Source organism: Babylonia areolata, chromosome 28 (assembly GCF_041734735.1).
Source record: "Babylonia areolata isolate BAREFJ2019XMU chromosome 28, ASM4173473v1, whole genome shotgun sequence".
NCBI classification, from domain to species: Eukaryota; Metazoa; Mollusca; class Gastropoda; order Neogastropoda; family Buccinidae; genus Babylonia; species Babylonia areolata.
This window is the reverse complement of record NC_134903.1, coordinates 23,945,520-23,962,510: the sequence shown is the minus strand read 5'-3', so window position 1 is coordinate 23,962,510 and position 16,991 is coordinate 23,945,520. Positions and strand designations below refer to the sequence as shown.

The window sequence follows — 16,991 nt, the reverse complement described above, 5'->3', positions numbered from 1 at the left end:
AGTTGTGTGGGTCACATTGTCTAAACCTGTTGTCTTTTCTCTCTGTTTTTTCCCCGCAGCTTGCATGATGTCCAGGGACCTCTGGGGTGAGCTGTGTTCTTTAACGTGGCGTGTGGTGACAGCACGTGATCATCTGTTTCTTTGTCCGCTCTCGCTCTCTCTTTGTCTTTCCTTGTCTTTCTCTTTCTGATCATCGTGTGCATCGCCATTCATCCTTCTTTCTTCCTCTCTCGCTCTGTCACCGTCTATTTCCTTTCCAGGCCTTCCTCCTTGCCCCTAAACATGCATCTTCTCCAGCGTAAGAGTAGTAGGCGGAGGTTGTTAGTCACTCTTGTCTTATCCGTTCTTTCCTTGTTTAAAAAAAAAAAAGAAATAGAAGAAGAAGAAGAAGCAAAGGTGATGGTGTGTCAGCTTCATCTTATCGATTCTTCTCCCCCGCCCCACTCCCAACCGTTAAAACATGTTGGTGCGAGTTATTCCTGTGTTATCAATTCTTTCTGTTAAAAAAAGACCAAAAAAAGAAAAAGAAAAAAAAAAAGAAAGAAAAAAAAGACGATGTAGGTTATGCCTGTCTTATCCATTCTTTCCTCGTTAAGATGTGACATGGGCCATTCTGTTCTTCCCCTATGTATTAAAAGGTGGTGCGCTCTTATCATACCTATGCTTTCCGTTAAGATGAGATGTTGGTCACTCCTGATCTGTCCAGTCTTTCTTTTAAACGTGTTATTGGTCATTCCCGATTTATCCATCCTTTACATTTAAGGTGATAAGGGGCACTCCTGCTTTATCCATTCTTTCCCTTAAAGGTGATATAGATGCTTTCCTATTTATCCATTCGTTTCCTTGCAGGTGATATTGACCACCCCTGCTTGCTTATCTATTCTTTTCCTTGAAGGTGATGTTGACCACTCCTGCTTTATCCATTCTTTCCCTTTAATTAAAGTGACAATTATGGGACATTCCTGCTTTATACATTCTTTCCCTTAAAGGTGGTGTGGGGTAGTCATGATTTAACTATTCTTTCCCGTAACGGTGGTATGGGTCACTCCTGATTTATCTATTCTTTTCCTTGGAAATGACAATTATTGGCTGTTCATGGTTTATCCATTCTTCCCCTTCATGGTGATATGGGGTATTCATGATTTATCCATTCTTTGCCTTAAAGGTGATATGGGCTTTTCATGGTTTATCCATTCTTTGCCTTAAAGGTGATATGGGCTATTCATGATTTATCCATTCTTTGCCTTAAAAGACCATATGGGCTTTTCATGGTTTATCCATTCTTTGCCTTAAAGGTGATATGGGCTATTCATGATTTATCCATTCTTTGCCTTAAAAGACGATATGGGTTATTCATGGTTTATCCATTCTTTGCCTTTTAAGGTGATACGGGTTATTCATGGTTTATCCATTCTTTGCCTTAAAGGTGATATGGGCTATTCATGATTTATCCATTCTTTGCCTTAAAAGACGATATGGGCTATTATTGGTTTATCCATTCTTTGCCTTTAAAGGTGATATGGGTTATTCATGGTTTATCCATTCTTTGCCTTAAAGGTGATATGGGCTATCCATTCTTTGCCTTAAAGGTGATATGGGCTATTCATGATTTATTCATTCTTTGCCTTAAAAGGCGGTGTGAGTTACTCCTTTCTTGATGGCTCTCCCTCGCTTTAATTGATGTAAAGTGGATCACTGCTGTCTGACCCATTCTGTGCGGACCCATTCTGTGTTGATTCAACAGCGATGTTGGTCACTCTTGTATTATATTCTCTTTCATGTGGTCCAGGATGACAACGATTTCTCCTGCCTAGCTTGTTCTGGCCCCTTAAAAAGTGATAATTATAGGTCACGTGTTTGTTGTTCCCATCACAAGGTCAAGTGCGTCTACGTCTGCCTTTTCCCTTCTTTCTCGCTGACCGGTGATATCGTATCTGTTCGCTGTGGTTCCTTCAAAAGATGGTAACCATGACTCACTTCCATTGTTTCATTCGTTCTTTGTTGGTTTGCAGGGTAATGTGGGTTACGCTTGTGTTATCTGTTCTTTCCCTGTTTTATTGAATAAAGGGAGACGTGTTCCACTTCTTGTTGGCTTCCTTGTTTTCCTCAGTGTGTGCGGGGCCACTCTTGTCTTATCCACTCTCTCCCGTTGGAATGTGACAACTTGGCCAGTCTTGTCTTATCCACCCTCTCCATTTGGAATGTGACAACCTGCCCACTCTTGTCTTATCCACTCTCTTCCGTTTGGAATGTGACAACCTGGCCACGCTTGTTTTATTCACTCTCTCCAGTTGGAATGTGACAGTTGGGCCACTCTTGTCTTATTCACTCTCTCCCGATGGAATGTGACAGTTGGGCCACTCTTGTCTTATTCACTCTCTCCCGATGGAATGTGACAATTGGGCCACTCTTGTCTTATCCACTCTGCTGTTGGAATGTGAAAATTTGACCACTCTTGTCTTATCCACTTTTTGCCGTTGGAATGTGACAATTGGGCCACTCTTGTCTTATTCACTCTGTGCCGTTGGAATGTGAAAACCTGGCCACTCTTGTCTTATCCATTCTCTCCGGTTGGAATGTGACAATTGGGCCACTCTTGTCTTATCCACATTGCCGTTGGAATGTGACAATTGGGCCACTCTTGTCTTACCCACTCTTTTGAATGGTGGCGGTTAAGGGTCATCCAGGCTCTGCACCGTCCTTTATTATCAACATGAAACGAGCCACTTTTGTCTTATCTGTTCCTCCTGGGTGGAAAACTGGGAGCCTTGCTCTGTTCTGTCTGGTCCTTTTTTGTAGGACAGACTGGTTCTGTTTTGTTCTGTTTGGAAGGACAGACTGGCTCTGTTCAGTCTGACAGAGGCCTGGTCCTGTTTTGTAGGACAGACTGGTTCTTTTTGGTCTCTGTTTTGAAGGACAGACTGGCTCTGTTCAGTCTGACAGAGGCCTGGTCCTGTTTTGTAGGACAGACTGGTTCTTTTTGGTCTCTGTTTTGTAGGACAGACTGGTTCTTTTTGGTCTCTATTTTGTAGGACAGACTGGCTCTGTTCAGTCTGACAGAGGCCTGGTCCTGTTTTGTAGGACAGACTGGTTCTTTTTGGTCTCTGTTTTGAAGGACAGACTGGCTCTGTTCAGTCTGACAGAGGCCTGGTCCTGTTTAGTAGGACAGACTGGTTCTTTTTGGTCTCTGTTTTGTAGGACAGACTGGTTCTTTTTGGTCTCTGTTTTGTAGGACAGACTGGTTCTTTTTGGTCTCTGTTTTGTAGGACAGACTGGCTCTGTACTGTCTGGTAGAGGCCTGGTTCTGCTTTATAGGACAGACTGGTTCTGTTATGTTCTGTTTTGAAGGACAGCCTGGTTCTGTACTGTCTGATAGAAGCCTGGTCCTGTTTTGTAGGACAGACTGGGTCTGTACTGTCTGATAGAGGCCTGGTCCTGTTTTGTAGGACAGACTGGGTCTGTACTGTCTGATAGAGGCCTGGTTCTGTTTTGTAGGACAGACTGGGTCTGTTTTGAAGGACAGATTGGGTCTGTACTGTCTGATAGAGGCCTGGTTCTGTTTTGTAGGACAGACTGGGTCTGTACAGTCTGATAGAGGCCTGGTTCTGTTTTGTAGGACAGACTGGGTCTGTACTGTCTGATAGAGGCCTGGTTCTGTTTTGTAGGACAGACTGGGTCTGTACTGTCTGATAGAGGCCTGGTTCTGTTTTGTAGGACAGACTGGGTCTGTTTTGAAGGACAGATTGGGTCTGTACTGTCTGATAGAGGCCTGGTTCTGTTTTGTAGGACAGATTGGGTCTGTACTGTCTGATAGAGGCCTGGTCCTGTTTTGTAGGACAGACTGGGTCTGTACTGTCTGATAGAGGCCTGGTCCTGTTTTGTAGGACAGATTGGGTCTGTACTGTCTGATAGAGGCCTGGTTCTGTTTTGTAGGACAGACTGGGTCTGTACTGTCTGATAGAGGCCTGGTTCTGTTTTGTAGGACAGACTGGGTCTGTTTTGAAGGACAGATTGGGTCTGTACTGTCTGATAGAGGCCTGGTTCTGTTTTGTAGGACAGATTGGGTCTGTACTGTCTGATAGAGGCCTGGTCCTGTTTTGTAGGACAGACTGGGTCTGTACTGTCTGATAGAGGCCTGGTCCTGTTTTGTAGGACAGATTGGGTCTGTACTGTCTGATAGAGGCCTGAAACTGAAACTGAAACTGGGTCTGTACTGTCTGATAGAGGCCTGGTTCTGTTTTGTAGGACAGATTGGGTCTGTACTGTCTGATAGAGGCCTGGTCCTGTTTTGTAGGACAGATTGGGTCTGTACTGTCTGATAGAAGCCTGGTCCTGTTTTGTAGGACAGACTGGGTCTGTACTGTCTGATAGAGGCCTGGTTCTGTTTTGTAGGACAGACTGGTTTGGTTTTGTAGGACAGACTTGTTCTGTTCAGTCTGATAGAGGCCTGGATCTGTTTTGTAGGACAGACTGGGTCTGTGCTGTCTGATAGGAGTTTTGTTTTGTTTACTGTGATAGAATGGTTCTGTTCAGTCGGATGTGATTTGGTTCTATTTAGTATGACAGACTCGTTCTTTTCAGTGTTCTATCATCTGGTTCTATTCAATATTATAGACTCGTTCAATTCAGTCTGACATTAGCCTGGTTCTGTTTAAGTATGGCAATCTGGTTCTGTTCTGTCAGATAGACTGGTTCTATTTAGTCTGGTATGACCTGGTTCTATTTAGTATAATAGGAGCCTGGTTTTGTATATTTGTGATAGACTGGTTCTGTTCAGTCTGATTGGATCTGGTTCTATTTGCTATGATAGACTGGTTCTGTTCAGTCCGATAGGATCTGGTTCTATTTACTATGATATACTGGTTCTGTTCAGTCCGATAGGATCTAGTTCTATTTACTATGATAGACTGGTTCTGTTCACTTTGATAATATTCCGTTTCTGTTTAGTGTGATAAACGGGTTCTATTCAGTCTGATAGGATCTGATTCTGTTCAGTATGTTAGACTGGTTCTGTTCAGTCTGAAAGGAGCCTGGTTCTATTAAGTGTTATAGAATGGTTCTGTTCAGTCTGATGTGATTTGGTTCTAATAAGTATGATATATACTTGTATTCGATTTAATATGACCTAGTTTCTATTTAGTATAGAAACTAGTCATATTCTGTCTGATATGATCTGTTTCTGTATAGTGTTATAGACTGGTTCTGTTCAGTCTGATGGGACCGGGTTCTACTACTTAAATAGTATTATAGACTGGTTCTGTTCAGCGTGATAGGATCTGGTTCTACCTAGTATGATAGACTCGTTCTATTCAGTCTGATAGGAGCCTGATTCTATTTTAGTATGATAGATTGGTTCTGTTCTGTCTGATATGACCCAGTTCTATTTAGTATGATAGACTACTTGTATTTAGTCTGATATGGTCTAATTTCTATTTCGTATGAGAAACTAGTTCTATTCAGTCTGATATAGTCTGGTTCTATTTAGCATGATAGACTGGTTCTATTTAGTATGATACTGGTATTGTGCATTCTGATAGAATTCTGTTTATGTTTAGTATGGTATACTGGTTTTATTTAGAGTGACATGATCTGATTCTGTTTAGTATATGAGACGGCTTCTGTACAGTAAACAGGAGACATGTTCTGTACAACCTTATCTTTTCTGACATTTTTATATCAACTTCAGCGGTTCATTTGCCATGATAACCTCTTCCCTTCTGTCTTCTTGTTTTAAATTCTGATGCCGTTTGCCACGCTGTTATAGTAACCTGATGTATTGGTATGGTGTTGTCAGAAACCAGACTGCTGTTTAAGTGCCCATTATGCAGTTCATACTCATATATCATATCGTTTAATCTCCTTTTGCTATTTATTAATTCTGTACTTGAATGCGTTTTTGTTTGTTTCTTTTCTTTTTTCTCTCTTCATTCTTGGTAGAGAGGCTGTACAAAGTGTGAGGACTAGAACCTTTCTCGGCAGGATAGGCTAACATAGAAGCCCCTGTATTTGTCTGTGTGTGTACCAAGCTTGTTTTATTTCCCTTTAATATCTTTAGAATTCCTGTTGGTAAATGAAGCATTGACAAAATAATGAAGCGAGAGGCTTTACGGTGTCTTCTGTATGGTCATTGTTGTCCCATGGGGGGTGGGGGGAGAGGGGAGGGGGAGACAGGGGGGAGGGGTGGTCCTGTGGCGGGGTTGAATATTCAGTTCAGGTTGTTTATTGCCCGGCTGGCTGCGGGGGTCCACTGCTTTCCGTGTTCAACGACTGGGCAGTGTTGGGGCAACGCGTAGACGTGGCGGCGTTTCGCGACGGATATTCACAAAGGGTTTAACAATGCACTGCCGCTTTTGTCCACAGCTGATCGTCCAGACTTCATGGCGTTCGCGGTTGTCTGGGCTTTGAAGTTTGATTAATTGAAACAGGCTTGATTGTCGTGTGCGTGTGTTGGGAAGGGTTAGGTGTTGGGGAGAGGATTGGGGGCGAGGGAGTGAGGGGGGGTTTTTGGGGGAGTGGGTGGGGGTGGGCTGTGGGGATCTCACACACACACACACACACACACACACACACACACACACACACACACACACACACACAGAGCATTGTGATTCTTGGATCTTTCAGTAAATGATTGAGAAAAAGCCAATGATCGTCCAGAGAATATTGACAGGATGCAGAGAATACAGATTCTAGGGTTTTACGAAGAACGGTATTGGAAAGAACCAAGTTCCTTCCAGAGAATATTAAAAGATGACAGAGGATATAGACTCCAGGGTCTTTCCCCAAAAGTAAGAAAGAGGCTGGGACCTCAAAGCTAGTGCACAGCAGTCGTTGGGAATTATTGGTCAATATTTTCATTGGACCGTCTTCATTCTCCTTGCTCACGACAAGAAGGATTAGTTACATTTTTTGTCAGTTGTATCAGTTGTGTGACTGGACGTTTCTCAACTGTTGCCATGTATACAAGGAAGTACTGGTCATTTCACTGGCCTTGTCTTGACTCGTGTTGTTGGTATGAAGCAAGAGTGGTGGCTGGGGTGGGCGTGTGTGGATTCTTCTTCCATTTGCCGACATTACTGGGTATTACATCGAAGTGTTCTTGTTTACACGGAGGAGTTTTGGGGTTTTTATCGTGTTATAAATTCATTGACATTTTTTCAGTGTTCTTGCGTACAGGAAGAATTATTGGTCATTGAATAGTTCTTAGTTCTTCGTGCGCACAGAAGGAATTATTGGCTATTGCATAGTTCTTTGTTCTTCTTGTGTACAGAAAGAATTATTGGTTATTGAATAGTTCTTAGTTCTTCTTGTGCACAGAAGGAATTATTGGCTATTACATAGTTCTTAGTTCTTCTTGTGTACAGAAGGAATTATTGGCTATTGCATAGTTCTTAGTTCTTCGTGCGCACAGAAGGAATTATTGGCTATTGCATAGTTCTTTGTTCTTCTTGTGTACAGAAAGAATTATTGGTTATTGAATAGTTCTTAGTTCTTCGTGTGTACAGAAAGAATTATTGGTTATTGAATAGTTCTTTGTTCTTCTTGTGTACAGAAAGAATTATTGGTTGTTGAATTGTTCTTTGTTCTTCGTGTGTACAGAAGGAATTATTGGTCATTGAATAGTTCTTAGTTCTTCGTGTGTACAGAAAGAATTATTGGTTGTTGAATTGTTCTTAGTTCTTCTTGTGCACAGAAGGAATTATTGGTGTTTGAATAGTTCTTTGTTCTTCTTGTGTACAGAGAGAATTATTGGTTGTTGAATTGTTCTTAGTTCTTCTTGTGCACAGAAGGAATTATTGGTGTTTGAATAGTTCTTAGTTCTTCGTGTGTACAGAAAGAATTACTGGTCATTTCAATGTGAAATTCTTAAATCTCCTTTCCTGTGATATGAGAAGAAAATATTGTTTTTCTTTGATTAAAAAGCATTTCCCATGAAATCTGTGTGTCTACGGATAGGGTCTATTGGGTCATGATGTTTACTGACAGGGTCTATTGGGCCATGATGTCTACTGATAGGGTCTATTGGGTCATGATGTCTACTGACAGGGTCTAAGGGTCTATTGGCTCATGATGTCTTCTGATAGGGTGTATTGGGCCATGACGTCTACTGACAGGGTCTATTGCGTCATGATGTGCTCCTGTTCCTATGTTGTGGTTGTGTGCTCATTTCACCCTTGGCTGATTTGGGTACAGCTTTGGCTGATTTGGGTACACCCTTGGCTGATTTGGGTACAGCTTTGGCTGATTTCGGTACACCCTTGGCTGAGTTGGGTACACCCTTGGCTGATTTTGGTACAGCTTTGGCTGATTTGGGTACACCCTTGGCTGATTTGGGTACAGCTTTGGCTGATTTGGGTACATCTTTGGCTGATTTGGGTACACCCTTGGCTAACTTGGGTATATCTTTAGCTGATTTGGGTACTCCCTTCGGCTGATTTGGGTACACCCTTGGCTGATTTGGGCACCGCTTTGGCTGATTTGGTACAGCTTTGGCTGATTTGGGAACCGTTACAAGGTGGTTTCTGACATTTGTGTAACCCTCACCCACAACAAACGCCCCAATTTTTTAATGGATAAATAGATGAATAATAGTTGAATAGATGAATGAATAAATAAATAAATAGATAAATGAATAAATAGATATATACAGGAATAAATGAATGCATGAATAAACGAATGAATTGATAAATTAATGAATAAATAAATAAATAAATAAATAAATTAATTAATTAATAAACAAATATTTAAATGAAAGTCCACCAGTCTATTGCCTAGTGCCGCCATTGACGTTCAGCTCTTTATCTGGATATTTTTCAGAAGCTCTCATTGTGTGGAAGATTTGAACTGGACACAAAACGGAATCTCTGGCTGCCGAGTTAAATTAGTTGAGGCTCTTTCTCTTTCTGTTTCCCTCGCGCGCGCGCGCGTTATGTGTGTGTATGTGTGTGTGTGTGTGTGTGTGTGTGTGTGTGTGTGTGTGTGTGTGTGTGTGCGTGCGCGCGCGCGCGCGCGTGTGTGTGTGTCTGTGTGTGTCTGGGCGTGCGTGCGTGCGTCCGTGCGTGCGCGGTTGTGTATCTTATCCGCGTATTTGTTTTATGTTTTGTTTGAGAGTTTCGTTTTGTTTGTTTGTTGATTATTGATTCAGTAAACTGACCCTTCCTGTTAGCCTATGCCTGCCCGCTATCGTCAGTGAGTTGTGTATTATTTCTGTCCGCTTTAGTTAGATGTTTGTTGGTTTATTTGTTTTGTCTTTCTTTTCTGTTCTTTCTCTTTCTCTCTGCATGCACCATTCCCTAACTCTTGGTGTGTGTGTGTTTTTTTTCCTCCGCATTTTGTGCGCATTAAACTATGCCGTGGTCTTGCTTGCGAGTTGATCTCTGCTTTTTGTCTGTCTGTTTCTGTCTTTCTCTGTTTTGCTGATTTCAGTTAGGAAGAAACACAGATCTCAAAACGTTTTTTATTCAAGGATTAAGATTTTAGGCATATCAATGCGGGAGAGAGAGAGAGAGAAAGAGATAGAGAGAGAGACAGACAGACAGACAGAGGCAGAGAGAGACATTTCGAGAGTAACATCGACAGGTAGACAGACAGAGAGAAGTAGATGATGCTGATCATCATTTGATGTCATCATCATTATCTTCAGCAACAACACCATCATCGTCAGCATTATCAACATCATCATCATCATCAACGTCTTACTCTGATTGAACGCGCGCGTATGTACACAACATACATACAGCATGGATCACGTCTTACCTGTCAGACCGTACACAGAAAGTGTGTGTAAATGGTAGATACTGTAGAGTATCTGCCTTAAAATATGGTGTCCCACAGGGGTCCGTCCTAGGTCCTGTTCTTTTCGTGCTGTATGCGGCTCCTGTGTCGGATGTCATCAGTCATCATGCGATGTCGCATGAGAGCTTTGCTAATGACACACAACTTTATCAGTTGGCTTCCATAGCTGAATTTGATGCACTGGTGACTCGAACACAGGAGTGCTTTGCTGGCCTAAAGGACTGGATGACTCTCAACAAGCTGCAACTAAATGATGGTAAGACTGAATTTATGATAACCTGTCCAAAGAAGTTTCGTCAACATCCTTCCTTTCCTGACTCTGTTCTGATCAATAGCACACCTGTTTCACTTTCTCCTTCTGTTCGCAGTCTTGGTGTAATCCTAGACCAGTCTCTTTCCTTCCAACAGCACATTTCGAATATCTGTAAAGTTGCCTATTTGGTACTGCGTAGAATCAGCTCTATCCGCCACTTTCTCTCAACCGATGCAACCAAGACACTTGTATGCTCTCTGGTTCTCTCAAGATTGGATTACTGCAACTCTCTTTTGGCCGGCCTTCCCAAATATCTGTTAGACAGACTCCAACGAATTCAGAATAACGCTGCCAGACTCATTTGCAGAGCTTCTAAATGTGACCATGTTTCTCCTCTCCTTCAGTCTCTCCACTGGTTGCCTGTTAAGCTATCCACTCTAACCTTTTCTGCAGTCAATGGATCTGGCCCCAAGTATCTTTCTGAACTCCTCCATATCTATACCCCGTCTCGCCAGCTCCGTTCTTCCTCTGATACTCGACCTCTCAGGATACCTCACGTCAGAAGTAAGACCTATGGACACAGATCGTTTTCTTTTCAATCGCCAAAGACGTGGAACAAGCTCCCTGGTAACCTCCGTTATTCTGATTCCCTCACATATTTTAAATCTCGTCTTAAAACTCACCTTTTCCCTCAGCAGTAAGTTCATATGTGGCAGGTCCACTTCCTTTGCGTTAGCTGTGCTTGACTATGTATGTATACATATGTATGTGTACATAACTACATGCATGTATATGAATGTGTACTGTGTGCGCGTGCGTTTATGTAAGTTTGTGCCTGCCAATGTGTGCGTATGTGTTAGGGTAGCTGTTAGATACACATGTATTGTTAAAATGTATGTACGCAGTGTGTGTGTGTGTGTGTGTGTGTGTGTGTGTGTGTGTGTGTGTGTGTGTGTGTGTAGTCATATTTTGGTGTGTGTATGTAACATAGATGTAATGTTTTATGTTAACAAAGCGTTTTTGTAAAGCACCTAGAGCAGATTTCTGCATAGTGTGCTATATAAGTATCCATTATTATTATTATTATTACATACGCACGCACACATGATCACATGCACAACAGGCATTGGACCTGCTGAATGTGTCATCGTTTTATTGAACATTTCATTGTGCAATAAGTTCTTGTCTTCAGTCAGTTTTAAAGATAGGATGAAATCTAAAATGAATAAATGAATGAATGAACGAATGAATGATTAAATAGATAAATAAATGAATAAATAAATAGATAAATAAATAAATGAATGAATGAATGAATAAATAGATAGATAAATAGAGAGATAAATAAAATAATGAATAAACAAATAAATGAATGAATAAATAAGACCACTGACGTTCTTAAGTTGGCACTCCATTTTCATTTTAGAAATCACTTCCGAAAGATATGAATTAAGTTAAATGTATAAACAAATACATGAATGAATAAATAAACAAATGCATATATGAATAAGTAAATTAATGAATGACCAAATAACCAAATGAATAAATGAAAGAGTAAATAAATAAATAATAAATAGATAAATAAAATATACATGAATAAACAGAATAAATGAATAGATAAATAAATACCACAGTGTATTTATTACGTGAAAAATGAATGACGATCATCAGTCTGAACGACTTGCATGTATTAAGCTATTATTATGAATTGTATAATATAATAATGTGTTGAAAACATCTTGTTTTCTTTCACGTGAAGATTATGATTATGACAACAGCAGCAATAACAAGGAAGAAGGTGATGTTAAGAAGAAGAAGAAGAAGTATTCTCTTCCCACGTTATTTTAATAGTAACAGAACGGAAACAACATTATTACAAAATTGACATATGAGTTTTATTATTAGTTGTGTTTTTTGGGGTTTTTTTGTTCTTTTTTTGTTTTGTTTTTTGTTTTTTTAGTGAATATCATCCCATATCCAAACAAATGACCCAAATCTTTCTCCTTTCTGTCCTTAAAGGAAGAAGAAGAAAAAGAGCGATGGTATTTCTCTGTCCACGTTTATTATATTCTATTCGTAAGAGAACGGAAACAACATTACTACAAAGCCGACATCTAATTTTTATTATTAGTTGTTGATTTTTTTTTCTAACTGAATATCATCCCATATCCAAACAAATGACCCAGGTTGATCTCCCTTCTGACCACTAGATGTTAGCATTCGGTGTGTAGCTGACCTTTCTTCTGCACATAATACAAAGATTGCAGAGGACATGATAGTGGCTGTATTTGAATCGATGCATTGTTGCCTCTACAACAGAAAAAGCAAAAAACAAAACAAAGAAAACCAACAAAAAAACCTCAGGTTCAACAACCGAGGGAAAAAAAACAACCACCTCACCTGGATTGAAAACTAAAGGTCTCTGGAAGATGGGGCTTGTTTTTTGTTTGTCTTATTTTGTTGTTGCGTTTCTTGTGAGGACGGTTGAAATCAAAGACGAATGAAAACGGCTTTGGGTTTTTAGAGTGTCCCCACATTCATACAGATAATGCTCTTTTGAGTCGTTTTTCTCAAAACTAGTGCGTCCTGGCTCGAAGCACGCTTGTAAATGTATTGTGTTCCTGTTTTGGTTTTGTGTTAGACCCCTTTTTTTTTTAGGAGACCTAGGGGGAGGGAGGGGAGAGTGGTTGCAGTTTCTCTTGACAACCTCCCCCAGCCCCCTTCCCCGCTATCCCCCCGGTCCCCTCCATCACCTACCCACCCACCCACTTTCCACAAGATGCATTATTGTCTCCACAAAGTATTGGTATCGTACGTTTTGTTCACACTTGTTACCGCAGTGGTCTTGTTCTGGTTCGTAGTGTGTGCGTGTGCGTGTGCATGTGCGTGCGGGCGGGCGTGTGTGTGTGTGTGTGTGTGTGTGTGTGTGTGTGTGTGTGCGTTTTGTGTAGTTATAATTATGTATTGTGCTAATTTTAATCTCCAATATTGGGGGAATTTATTTATTTATTTATTTATTTATTTATCTGTTTATTTATTTTGCTGCCTGGATGTTTCTGTCTCGATGTGCATTTTATCTGTATCTGTTGTTGGTTTTTATCTGTGTCTGTTGTTGGTTTTTATCTGTGTCTGTTGTTGGTTTTTATCTGTGTCTGTTGTTGTGTCTGTTGTTGGTTTTTATCTGTGGCTGTTGTTGGTTTTTATCTGTGTCTGTTGTTATGTCTGTTGTTGGTTTTTATCTGTGTCTGTTGTTATGTCTGTTGTTGGTTTTTATCTGTGTCTGTTGTTATGTCTGTTGTTGGTTTTTATCTGTGTCTGTTGTTGTGTCTGTTGTTGGTTTTTATCTGTGTCTGTTGTTGGTTTTTATCTGTGTCTGTTGTTATGTCTGTTGTTGGTTTTTATCTGTGTCTGTTGTTGGTTTTTATCTGTGGCTGTTGTTGGTTTTTATCTGTGGCTGTTGTTGGTTTTTATCTGTGTCTGTTGTTGTGTCTGTTGTTGGTTTTTATCTGTGTCTGTTGTTGGTTTTTATCTGTGTCTGTTGTTATGTCTGTTGTTGGTTTTTATCTGTGTCTGTTGTTGGTTTTTATCTGTGTCTGTTGTTGTGTCTGTTGTTGGTTTTTATCTGTGGCTGTTGTTGGTTTTTATCTGTGGCTGTTGTTGGTTTTTATCTGTGTCTGTTGTTGTGTCTGTTGTTGGTTTTTATCTGTGTCTGTTGTTGGTTTTTATCTGTGTCTGTTGTTGTGTCTGTTGTTGGTTTTTATCTGTGTCTGTTGTTGGTTTTTATCTGTGTCTGTTGTTGTGTCTGTTGTTGGTTTTTATCTGTGTCTGTTGTTGGTTTTTATCTGTGGCTGTTGTTGGTTTTTATCTGTGTCTGTTGTTGTGTCTGTTGTTGGTTTTTATCTGTGTCTGTTGTTGTGTCTGTTGTTGGTTTTTATCTGTGGCTGTTGTTGTGTCTGTTGTTGGTTTTTATCTGTGTCTGTTGTTATGTCTGTTGTTGGTTTTTATCTGTGGCTGTTGTTATGTCTGTTGTTGGTTTTTATCTGTGTCTGTTGTTATGTCTGTTGTTGGTTTTTATCTGTGTCTGTTGTTGGTTTTTATCTGTGTCTGTTGTTGGTTTTTATCTGTGTCTGTTGTTATGTCTGTTGTTGGTTTTTATCTGTGTCTGTTGTTATGTCTGTTGTTGGTTTTTATCTGTGTCTGTTGTTATGTCTGTTGTTGGTTTCTATCTGTGTCTGTTGTTGATTTTTTTTTTTTTTTTTTTTTTGTAGCAGGGGATTCATGTATGTAGGGATATCTTGAAGTTTTGTTCCATATTTGATTTTTCTTTCTTTCTTTCTTTCCTTCTTTTCTTTTTCCTTCTTTCTTTTTTCCAGTCTTTCTTTCTTTCTTTGCTTTTTTCTTTCTTTTTCATTTTTTTCCCTTTCTTTTTTCCTTTCTTTCTTTCTTTGCTTTTTTCTTTCCGTATTTTTATAAGTTCATATTCATCTGATTATCAGATTTTAATCAACTCATTCTTTTATCTGCAGTTTCTGTATCCATTGTCCTTTTGTCATTTATCTTTCATTTGTCTTTGCCTTAAACATTTTATGCTGCATGTGTGTTTTCTCTCCTGCTTGATTGAATGTCACCCAAACGCGCGCGCGCGCGCGCGTTTGTGTGTGTGTGTGTGTTTGTGTGTGTGTGTACATGCTTGCAGGATCGAAAGTGACCATACCCTTGGTTGATTGGTAAAGGTAACAACACAATGAAAAGAGAGAGAGAAAAAAGAAAAAGAGCCTGTGATTGAAGATGGTGGTGACCTTTGTCTCTGCACGCTGTGTGGAGTTATCACTGTAACGATTTCTCCTTCACCCTGTCACTGTGCTTAACACAACTGCTGCTGCTGCTGCTCTCTCTGTCTGTCTGTCTCTCTCTCTCTGTCTCTTTCTCTCGCTCTCTCTGTCTCTGTCATTCTCTCTCTGTCTCTTTCTATCTGTTTGTCTGTCTGTCTCTCTGTGTCTCTCTCTCTTTCTGTGTGGCGCGCGCGCGCGCGTGTGTGTGTGTGCGCGCGTGCGCGTGCGTGTGTGCGTGTGCGTGCGCGCGCGGGTGTGTGTGTGCGTGCGTGCGTGCGTGTGTGTGTGTGTGTGTGTGTGTGTGTGTGTGTGTGTGTGTGTGTGTGTGTTTCTTCTTCTCCTCCCTCTCCTTTTCCTCCTTCTCTTCCTTATATCCTATTTATGTATTATCATTATTATTATTGTTATTAGTAGTAGTAGTATTAATAGTAGTAGTAGTGTTATTATTATTGTTATTATGCTATGAACGGATACATAAATAGATAAATAGATAGATAGATACAGAGACAATAAATGAATAATTAAACACACACACACACACACACACACACACACATATATATATATATATATATATTTATATATATATAATCCAAAGAAACAAACGCTTATTCTGTCATGCATATATACATATATTGATACATGTATACATGATATGAATCGCATTGTAATGTTTCACATTTAATTTTACTGCACTGTATCGTCTTGTACTGTATTAAATCACATCGTATTGTATCGTACTGTATGTTAGTAGTGTAGTGTGGTGAAGTGGCTTGTTTTATTTTATTTTATTTTTTAATTGAATTTTTAAAGGTATTGTGATGTATTGTATTGTATTGTTTCTCTGCTCTGAATTGAATTGATCAATCACGACCAACTGTCAAATTATCTTTGGAGATAATAAAGTTGACTTGACTTATATTCTATTGTTTGTAATGCTCATGTGTTCTATTTTGTTGCATTGTCTAATTTGTAGTGTCCATGTGTTCTATTTTGTTGCATTGTCTAATTTGTAGTGTCCATGTGGATTATTTTCGTGGGAACTTGACGGTACTCTTATAAAGAATACGGTACTCCAATTTTTTTTTCTTCTTGTGTCATCTACTTTTTATACAATATGATTTTAATGATGTTGTGTTGTGTTTCATTATTATCAGTGTTGCACGTGCTTGTGCTTATTGGATTGTTCCAATCAGACGATTTGAGACAGCAATTAACCTCTTGTTAAGGGATGATACGGTCATGTTTCCCGCCTTTTGTCATCCGTTTGATTTTGGGTTTGCGATGCTGTGCTTTGTACACTGTGATCAGGAAAGGATCCTCTACATTAATAACGCTTCCCTCTACACTTCAATCAGAAAACGAATCTCTTCATTAACATTGCTTCACTGATATTTTGTTTTATCTGGTTTGCTGTTGTTGTCCTCTTTCATCTTTATCGGCCCTGTTGTATTCTACGCCTTGTGCTGTTTGTTGTGTCCAGAAGTATGACAATGCATGGCATTGTGTTTTCCAACAGAATTAACTTCACTCAAAAAGGCCGCTCCTAGCAATTAGGTATACTGTTTTGTATGTTGTTGTTGTTCTTTTGGAAAGAAACTTCTGCTATAATTCCATCTTGGTGTTGTATTGTTCGACACAAATTGCTGTTAAAAAACTGATCTAAAGATGAATGTAGATTTTTCTCCTGTACTGTTCTGATTCTCCGTTACGATTTCTTAACGAGGCGTTTCTTTCCAGGTCACTCCTTGTCCCCATTGACACAAATTGATGATTAATTAAGTGGAGTTCTAAACTGAATGATAATTAGGTTGATTTGCTCCACACATCCACTTTCAAAGTAGAAGATCAAGGAAAAAAAAACTATGCAGACGAACTGACGGTGAAAGACGGGGGATATTTTCTTACCGCCTTTGAAGATTTAATTATTGTTTTTTTCTCTGTTGCTAATTCCTCTCTGATTGCCTTGCTTGGGGGGGGGGGGGGGGGGGGGAGATAAAAGGTTGTTTGCGAGCATTCGATCCAGGAAGAAGCAAAACATTACAAATTTCTGAAAGAAAAAGTTGTTTGACTTGAGGTAAGAGTGAACTCGCCTTACAAAAAGGATAGTGCTG

At 39.9% G+C, this 16,991-nt stretch overlaps 1 protein-coding gene across 1 annotated transcript in view; it reads left to right on the top strand.

Moving 5' to 3' along the window:
- Positions 1-16,991, top strand: part of LOC143301963 (uncharacterized) — a 316,592-nt gene that overhangs the window by 213,481 nt on the left and 86,120 nt on the right. Inside the window, exon 5 of the mRNA XM_076616440.1 lies at positions 60-86. Within this exon, the coding sequence (XP_076472555.1) occupies positions 60-86 (27 nt within the window). The remainder of the gene's footprint in view (positions 1-59; positions 87-16,991) is intronic.